General features: G+C 38.0%; 1 protein-coding gene across 8 annotated transcripts in view; it reads left to right on the forward strand.

Moving 5' to 3' along the window:
- Nucleotides 1–11,347, forward strand: part of LOC113420152 (electroneutral sodium bicarbonate exchanger 1-like) — a 98,303-nt gene extending 86,956 nt beyond the window's left edge. The window contains exons 23-27 of one of the 8 annotated variants that reach the window (XR_015747783.1): nt 1,732–1,847; nt 4,454–4,556; nt 5,245–5,381; nt 10,656–10,692; nt 10,791–11,347. Coding sequence is in view for 4 of the 8 variants with exons in the window: in XM_087956310.1 (XP_087812436.1) it covers nt 1,732–1,847; nt 4,454–4,541 (204 nt within the window). In the remaining 4 variants the exon portion in view is untranslated. Of the gene's footprint in view, nt 1–314; nt 1,664–1,731; nt 1,848–4,453; nt 4,557–5,244; nt 6,416–10,655 lie in introns of those variants that run through there. The other 7 variants (XR_015747782.1, XR_015747784.1, XM_087956310.1 and 4 more) reach the window with 7 other exon arrangements.
- The last annotated feature ends 1,424 nt before the right edge of the window (nt 11,348–12,771 follow it).

A 12,771-nucleotide genomic window follows, 5' to 3' on the forward strand; every position in this document is an offset into this window, starting at 1 on the left:
GACTAGAACTCACAGTGTATCGGTCTGTAATCTGGCGCTTTAACCACTACACTAAACTACACTATACTAAAGGTTCTCCTAATTTTTCAGCATACATATGTGGTCCATTCATTTCTTTACATAAATTCAGACAGAATAGGCATGGCAATTATAGGTCTAATCCTGATTCTCCCTTCCAAAGGTTCATCCACATGTTCCCCTAACTGCAACTTGCTATGTCCTCATGATACTGTTTCCATCTCATCCTCGGCCCATAACTGATGTTTTCCATTTTTTTCATGACACAATTGTGGCTGTATGTGGCTCTTTACCAGGAACTGCACTGAGTGATGATGTAATCGGGCAGAAACCCATCCAACATTCACATCATTTGCTTTTGGGCCTCTGGACACTGTACTCCATGTCCCTTTTTCCTGTGTGCTGCTGATCTGATGTGACCGCTGGCTTCTGCAGGCAGATGTCCAGTGCTTTTGGGAGAGTAAGTCAGATCTTTTCCAGGCACCTTACTAACATAATCACCACTACGGTGAAACAGCGCAAGGATGCTTTCATGTCTTGCTTCTATGCTCTCATGAGTGACCACTAGAGGGAGCATTAGATCTTTCTTTAAAAACATGACAGTTTTTTCTCTCCAGAAATTTCACCAGGAAAAACAGTTTTTAGCGGAAAAGGTTGCCCGCTGCAGCTAACAAAGGAGAGTACTTTCTACTGCAGGGGTGTCAAACTGGATCTGGCCTGCGGGATGCTTAGATCTGGCTCATGGGGCCACTCTGGAAACAGCGAAGGACCAGCCTGCGATGCCTCTGCCAGCGAAAACTGAGTTCGGGGGGGCATGTGTGGCCCTCCCAAGCCCTGTTTTTGGCAGTGACAGCCTCCTGCAGCCCTCTAGCAGTGAAAACAGAGCTCCGTTTTTACTGGCAGAAGGCTGTAGGAAGCTGTCGTGGCTGAAAACGGGGCTCTGGGGGGGCATGCACAGCCCATCCGAGCTTTGTTTTTACTGGCAGGGGGCTGCAGGAGGATGTCACAACCGAAAACAGATCAGGAGTCCGTTTTCGCTGGCCTTCGACACGAGTGATGTCACTCTGGCCACACCCCTTGGCCACGCCCCCCCCGGCCAGGTCAAACATAACCCTGATACAGCCCTTAATGAAATCAAGTTTGACAGCCCTGTTTGTTTTTACATAGTTATTTCAGTCCTTTTTTCTTGTGTTTCCATATCTTTTTTCTTATCTGCTTTGTATTGAAGTCCCAGACTTTTTTTTACTGAGGCCCTAGCCTCTCTGGATGTGACCTTTTGCCATCTCCCACTCTCTTTTCGGTGGCAACTGCTGTGAATATCGTGGGCCCTTAGGTCACATTGGGCATAACTTTCTGACTCTGGTGGTAATTTCCTGGAAAGAGATTCATGTCTTACACCATGTTAGAAAGAACTTCACTGCCTCCAGGCATGGACTGTGTAGGTACTAAGTAAATTGGAACATTTTAATACAGTAATGATGGAATTCAGATAAAATAATATGTTCAGGGCATAATGTAGATCAGGCTACTTTGGTTTTAAACTTGTTTCTTTATTGTTAGCAAATGTCATGAAGGTTGATAAATGATGCTAAATAAAATGATGAAAATGTTATCCAAAGGTAACCATTATCAATTTGGTCATAGAAAACTTTGGTTGGTCTATGTGCAGATTATTTTGTCAGTCTTAACCAGAATTTTTCTTGTGTTAAAAAGGAATCTCAGAATATGATAGAAGATGGTACCTCAGCTGTAATTGAAATGTCTCCAATGACTTCAAATTATTTGACAGTTCCAGGAAACTCAAAAAATGTACCAAAAATTGACATTAGGTAAAAAAAAAAGCTAAATGCAATTATTACATTGTTGTTGTTTGTGCTGTTGTTGCTGCTGCTGCTATTACTATTTTAATTCTTCTAGTAACCTATTTGGGAAGATACCGGAATACTCTTTGGCACATCTTTTGAGTGGTATCAACCATTTTTACAACTGTGTTCATATGCAGACACTCATGGCTCCATCGCTAGCATTTTTAAAAGAATAGCATCTTAAATAATTTCCACCTTTGTAAATATACACAGGGCCCTGTCGAGCTGTGTCCCACCTCATGGGAAATTATATGGAGTGTAGCTGCTGGAATTTCTATTTCCAAAATTTAAAAAGGACCAAGTTTGGAAGTTGTCCCCCCCAAAAAAAAATATTTAAAAATTTGCCCTTATTGTTGTTCAACTACATAGCACAGGGGTGTCAACTCATGTTGTCACGGCATCATCACGTGACTTTTTCCCCCTTCGCTAAACCAGGCATGGGCATGGCCAGCACATGACCCATCCGGCCTGCAGGCCGGGAGTTTGACAGCCCTGGTGTAGCACCAACCTGCACCAGTTAACATAGCATTCATCGTGGTTGGGGGTGGCTTCTCCTTCCATTTAAGAATGCCTTGGATACTAGCATCAGCCACAACTCTATCCTATTTTTTTGTTAGGTTTTTAATTATGTACAACATGGAGGAAGATTTTAAACGCAAAAGCGTACAACTGTTTTAAAGCATTGTCCTGTTATAGGAACTATTTCTGTAGATTGTTCTTACTCTGACACCCGCCCCCCCACCCCCCGAACAATGCAATAGCAATAGCTGTTCTGACCAAGACTTCCTGACACAGTAACAATCACATGCTGTTCCCAAACCCTCCTTTTTTATTATTTCAACGGCTGTGAATTACATGCATTCACAGCCTGTAATGAGTCCCAAGCAGTTTATGAATAGTCCATCAGAAGTCTGCCACAGTGTTTTTGGGATAAGGCTGATAAGCACCCACCTTTATCTCCCTTGAAATGCTGCCAACGACTAAATTGCCAATTAGTTGTACAAGGCCAAACAGAGCACAAAGTCAACAAAGAGCTTCAGATGTTAAATCGACCAGAATGAACAAAGTTGCTTCCTGCAAAGTCTCATGTCCCCTTGATCCTCCTTTATGTCTTATGGGAGGGGCCAATCATCTCCAAGCCTTACTCCAAAGTCACCCTTTTTGTCAACCTTGAGCCAGTGAGACTCGAAGTGCCAAATTGCTGGCAGCTGGTGATCAGGAGAAGTAGCCTGCAGTACTGCATTCTAACTACTGCACCACCATGGCTCTTATGCAGCTGCTATTATACTTAAAAAATAAATAAATCAAAATTGCTTGTTTGTTCTGCGGGTGCCCTTCCCTGACTAGTTCTTGAAGCTGTACTGAAAACTTGTTTCTAGAAACAGATCTAACAAAGGACTGAATTTCTCCTACTCTTTTACCCGACACACATTATTGAAGAAAAAAAACCAAGTCCCTTCATTCATGCTTAGTATCCTGTTGTATTATGTTACGGTAGAATTTCCGGCATGTTCTGGGACAAAATATTTTGCCCATAGAAGGACTCAAGTTCTCTAATTGTTGTTGAAAGAAAAAAAAGTTTTTCAATTCAAGGCCATTTTAAAAGATTTTACTTAAACTATAATTAAGTTCACTGCACCATCACTCATGCTTTCCTATTCCTTATTGATTGATTGATTGATTGATTGATTTAACGTGTATGACACCCATCTCACTCTAAAAAGAGACTCTTTGGAGTTTGGAGTACCATTGAAGAAAATAAGGCTAATATTGAACTAACTGAACTTTCTATTCCAAAGTGGATACAGGTAGTCCTTGACTTCCAACCATTCATTTAATGACCGTTCGAAATTACAATAGCAGTAAAAAAAAGTACTTATGACCATTTTTTGCTCTTACAACCATTTCAGCATCCCCATGGTCATGTGATCAAAATTCAGATGCTTGGCAACTGGTTCACATTTATGATGATTGCCGTGTCCTGTGGTCACCTTTTGTGACCTTCTGACAAGCAAAATCAGTGGGGAAGCCAGATTCACATAACAACCGTGTTACTAATTTAAGAACTGCAATGATTCTCTTAACAACTGTGGCAAGAAAGATCGTAAAATGGGGCAAAACTCACTTAACATCTGTCTCGCTTAGCAACATAAATTTTGGGCTTAATTAAGATCATAAGTCAAGGACTACCTCTATTTAATGAGGGTGGTATACAACTAAGAAAAGAACGATAATATTAGAAAAATGGATGAGTTATTCCTTGCCTCCACTCACCTATATGTATGAACTGTATTTGTTCATTGACGGTCACTTTTAATATTTAAATTTCTGGCATTCCAGACTTCTGGCTTTATAATTACAATAGTCATGGCTTTGTTCATGTAATCAGGGAAAAGGACAATTTTCTAATCATAAAATACAGTGTTTTGAAAGAAACTGAATGATATGTGTTGTATTTGGAAATAGTCCGTGAATGATTTGCTATCTCGTTTAAGGCAGGAGAATCAACTCTAAATGATAAAAATAATTTTATAAAATAAGAAATTCTCTTAATGAAAATGTTATTGTAGGCCTGATCCTGCAGATATTAATATCTCAGAAGAAATGCCTAAAACAACTGTGTGGAAGACCCTCACCATGAATACAGAAAAACTCTGAAGTTAAAAGGAATAGGTATGGCAATTTTCTATAGGGCAATCTCAAATCTCTACATGCAGTCTTCAAGAAATGATAATGTCACCTAGTTTGGTAATGAAACATCTGCAAGAAAATCACCAAGCTCAGAGAGCACCAAGAGCCACACAATCTTCAAGGAAGATTATATAAAAGGGATAGTTTTCAAAATGGCATGCTGAAAATTGTTATCCATGTCTCTCCAAATATTGTAGTTTTCTTAAATCTGTTACTGTGAGCTGAATATAGTCAATGTATGCCCACAAAATCACCATACCATCTGTGTAGCATGGCAAGTCAACAATAAAGGAAGAGCAGTCATTTGACTAATGATTGAAATGTCTGGTCCAGAAGCAGATGTGAGGTTTTACTAACTGGATGCCCTTCCTGACACCTATGCAAAGTTCACAGCAGACAATTACTCATTGTGCCCAGAGAGAGAAACATCTTCTACTACCTAGGATTGAACTCACAGCCTCCTGATTGTGAGGTGAGAGTTCCACCTCTAGGCCACTACGCCACTCTAGACCATTTCTATATGCCAAGGATATAATTGGACAACCATGACGCACACACTCTAAACCTGTTTCATTTGCTTAAAAGTTGGGGTGGGGAAAAATAAAAGATACGGGAAATGTCTTCAGGGTATCCAGGTCTAGTATCTCTAATGGGAATTTTTGATTTACAGCTTGGCCGTTTGGGACTTGGCTTAGGACAAGGAGCTTGCAGCACATGAAGATGACTCAGGGAAGAGCCAAGGTGTGCAGGCAAAGGAGAGAAAATACTTTTTGCAATGGAAAAGGCACAGACTCACTAATTGCCCTGGTACTTCCTTCATATAAGTAACTGGGTTCATATTAAAGCCATTGAGAAGTGTTTTGATTATCCTTTTGTGTGCTTCGTTGGGCATTCTAATTATCTTTTGACCAGCAAGGTAATAGAAATCTGATATTAAAGCCTCTCTTGTATGTGCACACACACAGGTGCATATTTTCTGTATTACAACATCTTAGTAGAAGAGAGATTGTTAGCACTTTTTTTTTTGCCTTCCGGTGTTTGTTCAACAATTTCCACTTTGAATGTACAGCAACATTATGCCACATTATTTTGAGTTTCTGTTTGGTTTTGGTTTATTGGTGCTACTTAGAGATGTGGGTGTTGTTTGCAAAATCCAATAATAAAATATTCCTGAGTTACCATGCAAGCAATTGATAAAAGGTAACCCACTATTATAAATAAGTGGGAGAAATGTCTCTATATTGCCCTCCCTGTTTTTATTTCATAATCATGCTGCTTAAATTCTTTTTCGCTTCTTTGTTTATTTGACAGCCAATCCTGTGAGGAGGTTTTTTTTTTAAGGAAATGTGTATGTTGCTTTGTTAATGTGATTTCATGTCTAGGTGAATTCAGCCAAGCCATTGATCTCAGCAGTGCAAATTATTTAAGGGGAGGGAAATGTGTTTAACAGAAAAATTGTCAGTGTCACTGTTTGCACTATTTTGATGGTTACTAGCTGCCAAGATAATGTGTGCCCCAAAAATAAGATAGATATTGGAGCTCAAGGTGTGTACAAATGAAGAAGCAATGTAGTGTAGCAATGCAAACATTTATTATCTCTCTCCATCCATGTGATAAAATACATGTCTGGCCTTGGGACTAGGAAGGGATGAGTGAACTGTAAAGAGTGCTAATTCAGAAAATATTACTCAGATGTGAGAAATAAGGAAACATGAGAAAGAAAATCAAAATAACACACATACAAACTAATTTTGCTCATTATAAGATGTAGTACAAAGAAGCTTGGACAGTTTTCAAGATTCTGTTCTTATTCTCTCGAATAATAAAGATAATGTCAAGTGGTCCTCAGTCTCCTTTCAAAAAAGTTAAAGTTATAATGTCAAAAGATAATAAAATTATTTGGCAAAAGTGATTCCTCCCTTTCCACACAACCTTGCTTGGTTGACAGAGAAGAAGGGGAGAGACAGAAGGAGAGAGAAGATATCAAGAAAACAGGAGTTCAGGGTTGCAGAGAAAATGGATGACTTTACAGATTACAAAATCCCACAGAGAGCTTCTTTCTATCTCATCCATTAGCATCATGTGGGCTCCATAGTTTAGCCTCTCCTGGATATATGACACTGGACAGAAAAAGAAATTGTTCATTCCTGCCCTATAGTTCATTCTAAACCACTGCTTTTCCTTTTCTTGTTGATGGTCATAGAATATTTAATCTTGCATTTCTAGCATTCAAAACAGCTTACAAAAAGAAGGACCAAAACAATAAATATGAAAGCACACTTTGCATACAATCCTAAAGAAAATTGCTTTAAAGTAACCATACTGAGCCCATGTTGTTTACTAGTTCACTGTGTTTTAGAGTGTGTTCATCATATTGGAATGAAGATTCATGTTTTTGGAGAATAAGATAAATATTTTGCAGGCTTTTTAAAAAGTACAAATGCATATCTATTTTTTTACTATACAACAAATTGTACACGCTGTAATATCATTCAGTTGAAAGCAATGCATAGTGTGTTACATGGATATTCCCTGCTTTAAAAAAATAACCTGATGTGTTAAAGTTTATTTCCCAAAATTGTTATCCCGTATCCTGGCATGTCATAGTGTTAAGGAAGATTGCTACACATATTTACCTGGGAGTAAGTCAGTTAGATTCAGTATAGCATTTCTGAACATATTAAGCTAAAGCTCCACTTGGAGCTTTGGACAGTTAAGTATGCAGCAAAAATTAATTTATATTTAAATTATTTTCTTTGTGCATTTTAGCTCCAGTACTTAAAAACTAAACTGAAAAAAGCTACATTGATAAGCAATGTGATTGACAATGAACAATTGTTTCTCCTTATTTTCTCTAATAGCATAAATTGATGCCTTTGTTAGGAACTTGGAAGGCACCATTTCCTGCAGAGAACTCTTAGATGATCCACTTTGGCCTGCATGCTTGATGCAGCCAAGTGACTATTTGCTGTGTCTTTTGTGATGCAGTGAGGCTAGCAAGGAAGTGAAAGATAAATTGCATACACTTATACCCCAAGCTTCCATGTGGGCTGCTATTTTTGGAAACCAAGCTGGCTCTGTGTTCTTTATCCCCCCAACCTTTGGGCCCGCCCCCGGGCCGCCCCGGCCCCCGGGCCCCCCCCGGGGGCCCCCCCCCCCCCCCCCCCCCCCCCCCCCCGCCCCCCCCCCCCCCCCCCCCCCCCGCCCCCCCCCCCCCCCCCCCCCCTGCTCTATACTTTAGAACTGTGGGCCAAGTCATCTGGTAAGCTCATCTCTTTTGTAGGCTGCTCCACTATGGAATTTCAAATTCTTATAGAGTCACTACTAAATATAGAGAAGAATCAAGTAATTGGTTCTTGCTGATTGACATGAGACAACATTATTTCTTATCTTTTGAAGCCAGTAGGCATATTTAATCTTCAGAAAGTATGTTATGGATGAAATTCACAAAATGGTCCGTAGGCAAGCGTGGTTAGTCATACAATGACCACAGCATGGAAATGACAAACCTTCCTCAAAAAAATCTGCCCCACAACACAAATTTTGAAGGTTTTTAAACAAATTTAAATCATGTCACATATTAAAAATAAAGATAATATTTAAAATAATACCAACTGTCCTGCCTACCTAATAATTATAGGGAATTAATATGGCAATTTGAACAAAATTAAGAGAGAATTAAACAGATTTAAAACTTCAGGGGATGAATAATGCTGTCTTACACTTATATGATGTATGACACAGCACACCATCTTTAGATTTCCCATAAATTAGTTGCAGGTCGTTCTCGATTTATAACCATTCGTTTAATTTATAACCATTTGAAGTTACAATGGCACTGAAAAAAGTGACTTATGATCATTTTTCACATTTATAGCCGTTGCAACATTCCTATGGTCACATCATCAAACTTTGGATGCTTGGCAACTGGTTCACATTTATGATAGTTGCAGTGTCCCAGGGTCAAATTCATTTAACAACCATGTTAAATGGTTAACAACTGCAATAATTCATTTAACAAGTGTAGCAAGAAAGATAATAAAATGGGACAAAAGTCACCGAGCAGCTGTCTTGCTTAGCAACAGAAATTTTGGGCTGAACTGTCAATAAGCCAAGGACTACCTGTATATTATAAAGAGGCAGTATTTTTCAAACAATCATTCAAGTGTCTTTCAGTAAGACATTATGTTTCTTTGATAGATTTCATTGCTGAAAAAAGGAAGTCACAGAAATTTGAGTTTTCTAGCAGTGTCTCATCACCATCCAATTTCAAAACTTCATGAGTTTAATTTGTGTGGCAATGAGAGACATTGCTACTGAAGACTGGTTTGCATTAGAATAAATTTTCTCAAAGCGCAGTGGGAAAAAAGCAGTACTAAATATAAAGGCAGCATTCCACAACTGTCAACTACAAATAAATATACATTATTATTTTATCCTGCCTTAATATAAAATAAAAATGATCACCGATTTATGGATGAAACCCATTTCATTATCAGATACAGTATATTCAACCTGATAAAACAGTTTTAGTAGTTGGATAAATTGATGTCCCCATTGAGAAAGAACCCAGTAGTAATTAATGAGTTCCCAACTGATTTCCCAAGGAAATCTTTCAAAGGATTTATTGATTTGAGAAGACAGCTCTATCTTACCTCTCCTAGAATCAGGTCTGGTAGAGAATCCAAATCATTTGCATCTTAATTTTCATAAAGGAGTTTGTCTTAGTTGTGGCAATGCATTTTATTACATGCTCATAAAAAGAAAATGCTCAGCTTTGTGTCCAAATGTTCTGAAGAGTTCTTCAGATAAGTTGGTAGAACCTGAATAGGAAATAGCAGAGCAATGCAAGTAATCCTCACGTATCCACCACTCATTCAGCAATCATTCAAAGTTATAACAACACTGAAAAAGGAGACTTGCAGTAGCCTTTGCAGCATCCCTACAGTAATGTGACTGTGATTCGGGCACTTGGGCACACACATTTATGATGATTGCAGTACCCCATGGTCATGTTCTTGTCAGTTACAACCTTTAGCACAGCCTTCAAACAAGCAAGCCAATAGGGAAGCCATTAGGAAGTTGCATGATATGATGTCACGCTTAATGATCCACAGTGTATCTCTTAATCACCACTAAGTTGGCCATGATCACACAACATTTACTTTACATCTGATAGCCATAGAGTTTCCAATCCCAACTGCAGTTGGTAAATGAGGACTACTTGTATTAGGGGCTAAGATGAGAAGGCAGAATTGAATGGGTTATGAACAGTATCATGATGGAGTTCTGCAAGGGTACAGCTAAGGTAGAAAATACATTAATGTGGCAATTTTGGGTTATTTACAGAGCACTGCTATATTAGTTGGTCAAGTAAAACACCAACAACCTCAACACATGGCTAGATTCATATCACAGAGCCAGTTTGGTATAGTTAATAGTAAGGTATCAGCATAGAAACCAAGAAACTGAAATCTAGTCCCATCTAAGGTAAAGCCAGTTGGTTGATCTTGGGCTAGTCTTTCTCTCAGCCCTAGGAAGGAAGCAACGGCAAACCATTTCTGAAAAACCTCACCAAGAAAATTCCAGGTGGTTTTGGACACGATTGAATGGAAGAAATAGACTCATACCAAACTCTCTTCTGGAATAGTATTGAAAGGTAGCACAGATGGATCTGTGGAGCTATGCCTTATTCCAGATACTTGGGATCATTCTGAATTAAAGCATAAACTTTAAGACTGGAAAAACATTGAGAAATAAGTCTATTGTGTCTTTCACGTACATAATCTATTCTAAACCATATGCCCATTTATTGATGAATAAAATATTTTTGGAAAAACGGGGGAATAAATATTTAAGAAATAGCATCCAGATGGATAGTTTTTCAAATTCAGAGTGTTGGCATTCATCTGGTGTAGGAGGAGGAAGGAATTTAAAGTTCTGGGAACTGAAATAGAGCAGGACAGGAGAGGGAAGAGGAGATATTGCAGGCTGGCAAATTAATCTTTGTTGCCTCTGAATGCCTAACAAGTTTCCACAACCACAGCATAACTTTTTTTAAAAAATTCCAGTCTTTTGCAGAGTAGACCAGAAAAATAGAATTAAAGGCTAGCTGAAGGTAGGAGATCCATATCATTCATTAGGGGCTAAGGGACTGTAGACTTTGTTCCAGTTTTTTCCAGAACATTCATGAGGTCTGCTCTTGATCCATTTTAGATTAATCTCCCACAAACTGGAAATCCTAGGATGATGGAATTGCAGTTCCAACAGATGGGGAGGCATTAGGGAAAGATAACACACTCTTCAAGCATGTTGACCATTTTTGAAAATTATGAAGAATTTCATAATCTTAACTGAAGAAGGAGAGGAATCCAAGAAAAGGTGCTGGCACATTTTTCTAGTGTTTTTTCTTCCTCCTATAACAACTACATGTAGAAATAGAGAAACTATTTTCTTTTTAGATATAAAAGAAAACATTTATTTTGTTGTAAGAAATGTAATTTTAAAAAACCACTCCATATTGTAAATAAATGTAATAATGGGGAGAAGGACTCTTATTGGTTCTGTAGTAACCGAAATACATTTGCTAAAATTTTGCTCAAAAATGAGTTATCTAAATAAGTATAGTTTTGTTGTTTTACGGTTAAAAAATCACTGATTCTGCCTCATACTTCATGTCTGTACAAACTCTGTCAATAATAACACTCTGATGATTGAGAATTTTACCCATTATTGATCTAAATGTTAAACTTCAATATTAAAATATTATTCTAAGTGTGCCCTTTGTCATGTTATTTTCAGAGACAGTGGTTTCCATTGGAATAAGTTTTAAAATTTTATACTGCTTTCCCAAACATTTTTTGATTTTTAAAAATTATTTTATTCTTACAAACATATTTTTAAGATACTTAATTTTTTCAATCTGCACATATGCCATGAATAAAGGAAGCCTTCAATGACCAAATAATGAGCTGATATGGAAAATATCATTCTCATTGAAAACTAATTTTTTTCAATACTGAGCAACTTAATTGACTGTAGGAATGCAGTTTCTTCAATATGACCTTCAACTACCTCTCATGAAATTTTAATAAGGAAGCCCACAAAATATGATTTGGACGTTACTGTTAGGTAGATATAAAACTGAGAGAAAATACTCCAAAATGAGTGTCAATGCTGACACTCTGACACACCATTGACTTGATCCATTGGGATTCATATTGCCTTCTGTTCTTTACATCTTTTTGCAAGATTACAATGATCCTGCATTCACCATCTGTGAAAGAGCTCTATGTTCTTTGGTGACAGCAAAAACTTTCTTCTTGGGGCACCTGTGACAAAATCCTTTGTAAACAGAGAGCGGGAAGCTGTGTGTATGTGTGTGTGTGTATTTGAAGAGTCTATATATTGTGTGTGTGTACACACACACACATATATATATATATATATACACACACATATACATATATATACACACAATATATTATTTTTTATGTTTTCTTATGTTTTCGCAGGTATTTATATGTATGGTATTTAGGTTTCTTTTGATATTTTCCTACGTCTTAATAGTTGTGCTTTTAAAGTTATAGCGATGTTTCGGCAGAATCTCATCTGCCATCCTCAGGCTTGTGTATTGGGTTTTTTCCTAATTGTGTGTGTCAGGCTTTAGCAGCCATTTCTGTTTGAATTTGGTGCTGGCTTCATGCTTTATTTGAATGGTTTTTCTTCATCCTGATTGGCTGGGAGTCTAGTTCTGTGTTTATCACTCTTTGAGTTGCTGTGTTCTTGATTAGCTGGCAATATTGTGTTTTGTGTATTGGTTTTTTTTAGTGCAGCTTGGTTTCTTGTGGATGGCCAACAATTGTTTATTAGGAAGCTAGGTTTTATTTGGGTAGCTGGCTGGGGCGTGTTTTGATTGGGGGTATTTGGGGGTCTGTTTGTGTCCAGGTGTTTGTTTGGACTGTGGTATAGAGATTTTTTTTGTTTGTGAGTGCAGGCTTCCAGATGATTGATAGTCTTGTGGAGTCATCTCTTCTATTCATACTATTAGGTCTTTTATCAATTTCCATGGCTTCTCTGATGATTCTGTAGCTGGGGTTTTCTATAGTAGCTAGGGTTTTGGTGCCATTGAAGTCGATGCTATGACCTGTGGCTTTCATATGTTGGACAGAAAAATAGGAGCCATCCTAAGAAACCC

The sequence above is a fragment of the Notechis scutatus genome, chromosome 2, assembly GCF_049901735.1.
Source record: "Notechis scutatus isolate UNSWTSFEM ecotype Mainland chromosome 2, rNotScu1.2, whole genome shotgun sequence".
NCBI classification, from domain to species: Eukaryota; Metazoa; Chordata; class Lepidosauria; order Squamata; family Elapidae; genus Notechis; species Notechis scutatus.